At 34.1% G+C, this 6,477-nt stretch overlaps 2 protein-coding genes and 2 non-coding genes across 4 annotated transcripts; 1 reads left to right on the top strand and 3 right to left on the bottom strand.

Moving 5' to 3' along the window:
* Positions 1-1,221: 1,221 nt before the first annotated feature.
* On the bottom strand, positions 1,222-2,843 carry Faa (fumarylacetoacetate hydrolase). The gene is made up of 4 exons (XM_070641220.1): positions 2,640-2,843; positions 2,351-2,568; positions 1,693-2,294; positions 1,222-1,630 (listed from the first exon to the last, which is right to left on the bottom strand). Exons 1-4 carry the CDS (start codon positions 2,721-2,723, stop codon positions 1,287-1,289), a joined length of 1,248 nt encoding a protein of 415 aa, XP_070497321.1. The 5' UTR covers positions 2,724-2,843; the 3' UTR covers positions 1,222-1,286.
* Positions 2,844-3,078: 235 nt separating this feature from the next.
* Positions 3,079-3,150, top strand: TRNAT-UGU (transfer RNA threonine (anticodon UGU)). Its single transcript has one exon. It is a non-coding gene; the product is annotated as a tRNA-Thr (tRNA).
* Positions 3,151-3,178: 28 nt separating this feature from the next.
* On the bottom strand, positions 3,179-4,754 carry LOC139091375 (UDP-glycosyltransferase UGT4-like). Its single transcript, XM_070641423.1, has one exon. The coding sequence runs from the start codon at positions 4,742-4,744 to the stop codon at positions 3,197-3,199; it is 1,548 nt and encodes a 515-aa protein (XP_070497524.1). The 5' UTR covers positions 4,745-4,754; the 3' UTR covers positions 3,179-3,196.
* A 1,564-nt stretch (positions 4,755-6,318) lies between these two features.
* Positions 6,319-6,390, bottom strand: TRNAT-UGU (transfer RNA threonine (anticodon UGU)). The gene has a single exon. It is a non-coding gene; the product is annotated as a tRNA-Thr (tRNA).
* Positions 6,391-6,477: the final 87 nt, after the last annotated feature.

The raw sequence follows: 6,477 nt of genomic DNA on the forward strand, positions 1-6,477 counted from the left end.
CTAGGTGTGATATCAAGAAGCATTGGATGTTGGGACAGAAGTTGATCTTCCATGAATTTAAGTTCTCTTGACTGAAATGACACAATCGAAGGATATCTCAATGTAATTTGTCAAAGTCAAGACTTCAGGAACTCATAGTCATTAATAACATTTGTTCTAGCCAACTCCTTGAGTTTTGAGGCTTCAGCATGAAGGATGCAGCACTAGAGTAGTATATTCTTAAGTATTCTACTGAGAAGCCTTCTTTAAATTCCTAGAAAATCCATTTTTAGACTAGAATCTAGGATTAGATATGAAAATTCACAATTGGGAATTGAACCGACGTCGATTAACATTTTGAAGCCTCTACAAGCCACTGAGCTATCGAGGAATTCCTCTAACTAATCACAAAATCCCTTATATAAATTCCACCCTCTTGAGCTCCATCACTAGACACATTAAAGACCTAATTCCAATACTATCGACCATAATTGCCACAAAAAATAATCCTCAGGAATCAACATAAAACTGCTTATTCCTCATTGAAATTCGAGTAACTTAAAAAAAAATAAAGAAAATAAAAAAAATTTAATTTCAACCGTCAGCTTTAATCAGACCAAATGTCAGCAATACACACGCGAACACAGACTGAAAGAAATTTGCACAAATAGCAAGTGAAAAAAAAAATAATCAGCATACACAGTATTTATTTATTTTTTTTCGTGAGCACAATGAGTAGTCGTGAGAGTAAAGGAGAGACAACAAAAAGGCATGAGGATATGATGCAATTTTAATCAATCACATCATCCATGAAAATTTAAAAAAACAATTCAAAATCCTTTTTGAATAATTGGTATATCCTCTAATGGAAATTAATTTTCAATTGGTTTGTGCCAATCATGTTTTTAAGGATATCCATTAATTTGTTATCCTCTCATACTTGTCTATTTATAGAGAAAAATTTGATTAGGATAGACATTTATTGATGCAAAACCGATTATTGAGAATGAAGGAAAATTGCGAGAGACTTTCGTGAACCGAGTTCAATGTCCTCATGCATGCACATCCAATACATTTTTGTGTCGTGTTTGTTTTCTCATGCTGCATAGAATTGGGCGGGAATTTTTTTTTTTATTTTTTTCTTTGGCAATGTTCTATTTATTTTTTATGCATGCACGAGACTATAGTATCGTAAATTTGTAGCAAGCAGCAGCAGTAGCAGCAAGCACTAAAATAAATACCTTCATTGATACCAAAATTTCATTTTTATTTTTGCACTTTTAATTCATAAACAAATAAAAAAATTTTCAATTTTCAAATGGAACTGCTGGCAAAACTTTACCGCGACATTCGCCAAATCCAATACGATAATCACCATTGCAGAATCCACGAATAACAACTTCATCACCGTCCTGTAAGAATTTACGTGTCTGATTTTCACCAACCGATACTGAACGCGTTCCTTTCCAACTAATTTCAAGCATTGATCCATAGGAATCTTCTGTCTCGCCACTTATCGTGCCTGATGCTAATAAATCACCAGGATTTAAGTTACAACCAGTAACGGAATGATGTGCAATTTGTTGCAATGCAGTCCAATATAAATGACGATAATTGGAGTGACTCACTGTGACTTGTTGTCCATTTTCAGCTGAAAATATTAAAAGTAAATATAGTTACAGCTGCATTGGAATTATTTTGATAATATCTCACGTTTAATATCCACAAACAGCTCAATGTTAAAATTAAAGACTTCGTCATGCTGTAGATATGGGAATGGCTTTGGATCTTGTGGGAAATTTGGAACAGCGAATGGTTGAAGAGCAGCAACTGGAACAACCCATGCTGAAATTGACGTTCCAAGGTTCTTGGCAGTAAATGGACCGAGTGGCACATATTCCCATTTCTGAACATCACGTGCACTCCAATCGTTCATCAAAACAAAGCCAAACACACGTTTTGCTGCGTCTTTTGTTGTTACTCGTTCACCTAATTTTGTTGGCGGTCCACCAATAAAGAATGCCATTTCTAGTTCAAAATCAAATAATCGACATGGACCAAAAACTGGCGCTTCTCCATCGACTGGTTGTGTTTGACCGAGTGGACGTGTCATTGGCGTTCCAGAGACAACAACTGAACTTGCACGACCGTGATATCCAACAGGTAAATACTTCCAATTTGGCATCAATGCATTGTCCTTACCACGGAACATAATACCGACATTTGTTGCATGGTGGATCGATGAATAAAAGTCCGTGTAATCACCAATGTTTGCTGGCAAGTGCATGGTTGCGTCTGATTGGTTAACAAGTGCTCTGGAAGTACAAAATTTAATTAATTTGATCAGAATTGAAGCAAGCCTGTAAATTACGTTTTTTTGAGTTCCTCATTCTTATCCAATGATGATCCAGCGAGGAGCAAATCTCTAGTTACAGTTCTAACATCATTCCATGCATCATATCCTAATTCCATCAACGGATTTAAGACATTAGCGCGTAAAGCATTTTGAACATACTCGGGATAAAAATTGGCAACAGCGCTCAAGTCTAGAATTTGTTCTCCAATAGCAACTCCGACTCGCCGGTTGGCCTTGAAAACAGAAAAATTTATGGTGTGCCTTCATCAAAACAAAGAAAATTAATTAATTTATTGATGCTTACATTGCATGATGTCGAGAAAATTCCATAAGGTAAATTTTGGATTGGAAAGTCACTTCCGGCAGGCACTTGCACAAATGTTGACATTTTAATAATGTTATCAAAATTTACAATCTTAAGATTAACACAGACTAACAGAAGTAGAAGCAGCAATGTGATGTTCACTGATTGGAGATTAGCTGAAAACTGTCGGGCCTCCTGAAAATCATGGCTGTTTTAAGCAACTTTATTTAAATATTTATTTGATGTGAAAAAATCCAGTTTTTTAAGTTAAAACTTATTATTCTGCATAAATTAAGGTATAAATTTTCATAAACAACAACATCCGATGATATAAAATGGAACGTGCTGATGCATTATTATGGAATATGGAACAGAATGGAAAGAACGCGTTCCAGTTTCATATAATGCATTTGTCAACTTCGATCATCAACTGTTATATGCTCCTATAGCTCAGGGGCAGAGCGCTAGTCTTGTAAACTAGCGGTCGAGAGTTCAAATCTCTCTGGGAGCAAACAGTGTTGAATATTTTTTTTTGCTACTTCTTTTTTTGGTCAATTTTATTGAGTCTTGGACTTTATTATTTTGATTTTACAGACAGACTTAAGGAATGACAAAACTTTCTTAATTAATAATATCAATATGACATAAATTAATACAATATCTAGATAATATTGCTGATAAAATGGAATTTTAGCACCGATATATTTCAATCGATTCCGACCTTTGTTCCTTAGTGCATATTCTATCCACCAAACTGCTTTCTCTCGACTCTGCATTGGCACATCATACATCAATGTCTTGAATTGCTTGATATTTTCTTTATATTTTGATTTTGTTGCTTCCATTATTCCATTGTATAAGACTTCTTCTGTCAATGTCTCGTACTCAAGATGCACTCCAATCTCCTCACTTCGTACCTTAAATGCATTTTGGTATTGATCAAATAGAAACGGAATTGCAAGCATTGGAACTTCACGATCAATTGATTCTTCAAGTGACATTAATCCACAATGAGTAATGAATAGCTTTACATTTGGATGTGCCAGTAAATCAGCTTGTGGATACCATTTTGAGACGTAAATATTGCTTGACTGATTCAGTATTTTATCATGATCGCCATCAAGTTTCCATAGAACATTATAGTTGAGTTTCTTGAATGTATTGACGAAGATTGATAAGGAACGTTCATTCAAGTAGTTTGTATTGACATTAGTTCCAAATGAGATATAAATCACTCCATTTTTTGATGAATCCAAAAAGGTTTTCAAATCACCTTGAATCTCTTTTGGTGGCTCAATATGTAAATTACCAAGCATTATCGTATTGTGTGTCACAGGACGTGTCGCACCAAGAACTGGATTTGCATTTTGTAACAGGAATTCAATTCTATTTTCATGAATATCAGCAAATGATGCTTTGACATTTGGAAAGTAATTCCATCTAAAAATGTATTCACCGATTGAAACACATGGAACCATTAAGAGAAATATAAAGGAATGAACAGTCACTGATACAAATCTTTGTGGTAAAGTAAGCTTTCCATGTTCATACTCAAATATGTGTTCTGGATGTATTGCAAAGTTGATATAATTCCCAAGAATGTGATGTATAAAGTTAGTCACTTCCATTGATGATACAGCAATAACTGGACAATCATAAATCTCAGCAAAATAGATTAATGGATGTTGATAGACATACTCAACAAGCATCAAGTCAAATTTCTGATTATCGGCATTTTTTATCAACTTTTTAACTTCTGGATTATTTAATTGATGGAATGTCCTTTTCACTGTTGATTGATAAAAGATACTAAACAGCCTTAAGACACTAAACTTCTTTTCTTTTGATTCCGCAAGGTTAAAGTCATTACTTTCGTAAGATCCTTCCATATAAATTTCCGTAACATTTGGATAATTCTCATTAATCTTATTCACAGTCAATATAGTCAAGCTATGTCCTCGGGCACTAAGATCTTTAACAATTTTCTGAAACACTAACTGATGGCTATAACTTGGATAGTTGAAAATTCCCAGAATGTTTGCACTTTCGGATATCAAAATATTTTGAGAAAACACAAAAACAAGCGATAGCAGTAGCTGCTTCATTACGCTTGCAGTTTAGTTAATTGACTAAAACTTTAATTAAGTGTGTGTCTATTATTTATAGACTTAGCTGACCTATGTTTTCAATATTTTAATTTAAAGACATGTACATGAGAATTATGAAAAATTTGTTCATGAAGGGAATGAACTGCTCGTTCTGTGCTGTTTGGAAATTCTTTCTGTATTTTATGTAGACATTCATTGAAGATGTAATTAAATTATTAGTTCTTAATATTCTATTCATTTGATCTAAGAGTGCTTTGAGGTTAAAGAGGTTATGTTTTCATATTGTCTAGATCCATAAATTGCCAGGACACTAATACTTTGGACTACAAATCTATACTCAATATCAGAAAGTCATTCATCCCTCAAATCCATAAATCGAGCAACAACTTGTAAGTTTAATAGCAAAAAGTCGAAGAAAATTTAAGGAAAAACTGCTTTACTTTGTATTTTTTTCCATTTTTTTCAATGACACGAATGTACTAATTAAATAGTTTACTTTGATGCGCAGCAATGTAAATGACAGCAACTACATAATTAAGTGTGATTGCATGTAAATCGTAGATTTTTAAAATATTTTGTCCAACAACAGATTTTAATTAAAGTAAGCATTTTAATTTTTCAAAAATATTCAATAAGTACTTGTGTGTTTAGTTCGTTGGATTTACAGAACAAATATGATTAATGGAATCTCTTAGATGCCGTCCGAAACTGCTGATAGACGCTGACTTCAACTTTTCAATTTCTAATTCCAAATCCAAATTGATTCAAAATAACCAAAAAATCCGAAAATATTCAACAAATTTTAGTAAATCAAGCTAAAAGAGATAACAACAACTATAAATTGAATGAGACGGTAAGTAACCTGTTACGGAAACAGTAGTAATCTTTTAAATTGATGATTAAAACCAAAATTACAGGTTTTGAAAAGAATTTTTAGTGTTAAGAATTCCATAGTTAAGAAATATCTCAAAAAGAATACTTTAATAATCTTCCTACATCTTACTATCTTTTACCGACAGCTATTCTGCTTGTTAACTGACCCATGAAACATAAAAAGCAAAAATAAAGTTACTTTTACTTACTTCGCTGGCCGTACAGATCAAGTGTGATCCATGGCCTCCCTCAGTCGGTTCCTGAAGCTGGCTCTATCGCTGGCTACCGCTTGCCAATTTCCAATTCCAAGTGTGACACTATCTCTATCGACAGCTTCCTTCCAGGAGTTCTTTGGCCTGCCACGCGATCTCTTGCCATCTAAAAAGTTGGATTTAAATACCTTTACCAATGGAGCATCAACAGGCCTTCTGATAACGTGTCCAGCCCACCTAAGTCTATTCACTTTAATGCGTCTCACAATATCAGCTTCATGGAAAAGCCGATACAATTCTTCATTGCTCCTGCTCCGGAAAAGGTCACCCACTCTTTTTGGTCCAAATATTGATCTAAGCACCTTTCTCTCAAAAACGCCTATTGCATTTTCGTCAGCTGTGGTCATGTTCCATGACTCAGCACCATACAAAAATAAAGTTATTTAGCAAAAAATGCAAAAAAAGAACACATTTCTTAGTTAAGTCTGCTCCCAGAGAGATTTGAACTCTCGACCGCTAGTTTACAAGACTAGCGCTCTGCCCCTGAGCTATAGGAGCATTTGACTTGTTGCAAATCGTTTGGCAATAAATATATTTTAATCTGAAATGAATAATTCCTGTCAATAGATGGCGCTAAGTAAAAAG

This window comes from Chironomus tepperi, unplaced genomic scaffold, assembly GCF_022539635.2.
Source record: "Chironomus tepperi strain 1889 unplaced genomic scaffold, CSIRO-AGI_Ctep_v1 contig_244, whole genome shotgun sequence".
NCBI lineage: Eukaryota > Metazoa > Arthropoda > Insecta > Diptera > Chironomidae > Chironomus > Chironomus tepperi.

Coding starts and splice junctions, on each gene's coding strand:
- Faa (XM_070641220.1), bottom strand. CDS start 2,723: ATGTCAACATTTGTGCAAGTGCCTGCCGGAAGTGACTTTCCAATCCAA. Junction 2,569..2,639: donor TTTTCTCGACATCATGCAAT/GTAAGCATCAAT, acceptor TCTGTTTTCAAG/GCCAACCGGCGAGTCGGAGT. Junction 2,295..2,350: donor AATGAGGAACTCAAAAAAAC/GTAATTTACAGG, acceptor TTGTACTTCCAG/AGCACTTGTTAACCAATCAG.
- LOC139091375 (XM_070641423.1), bottom strand. CDS start 4,744: ATGAAGCAGCTACTGCTATCGCTTGTTTTTGTGTTTTCTCAAAATATT.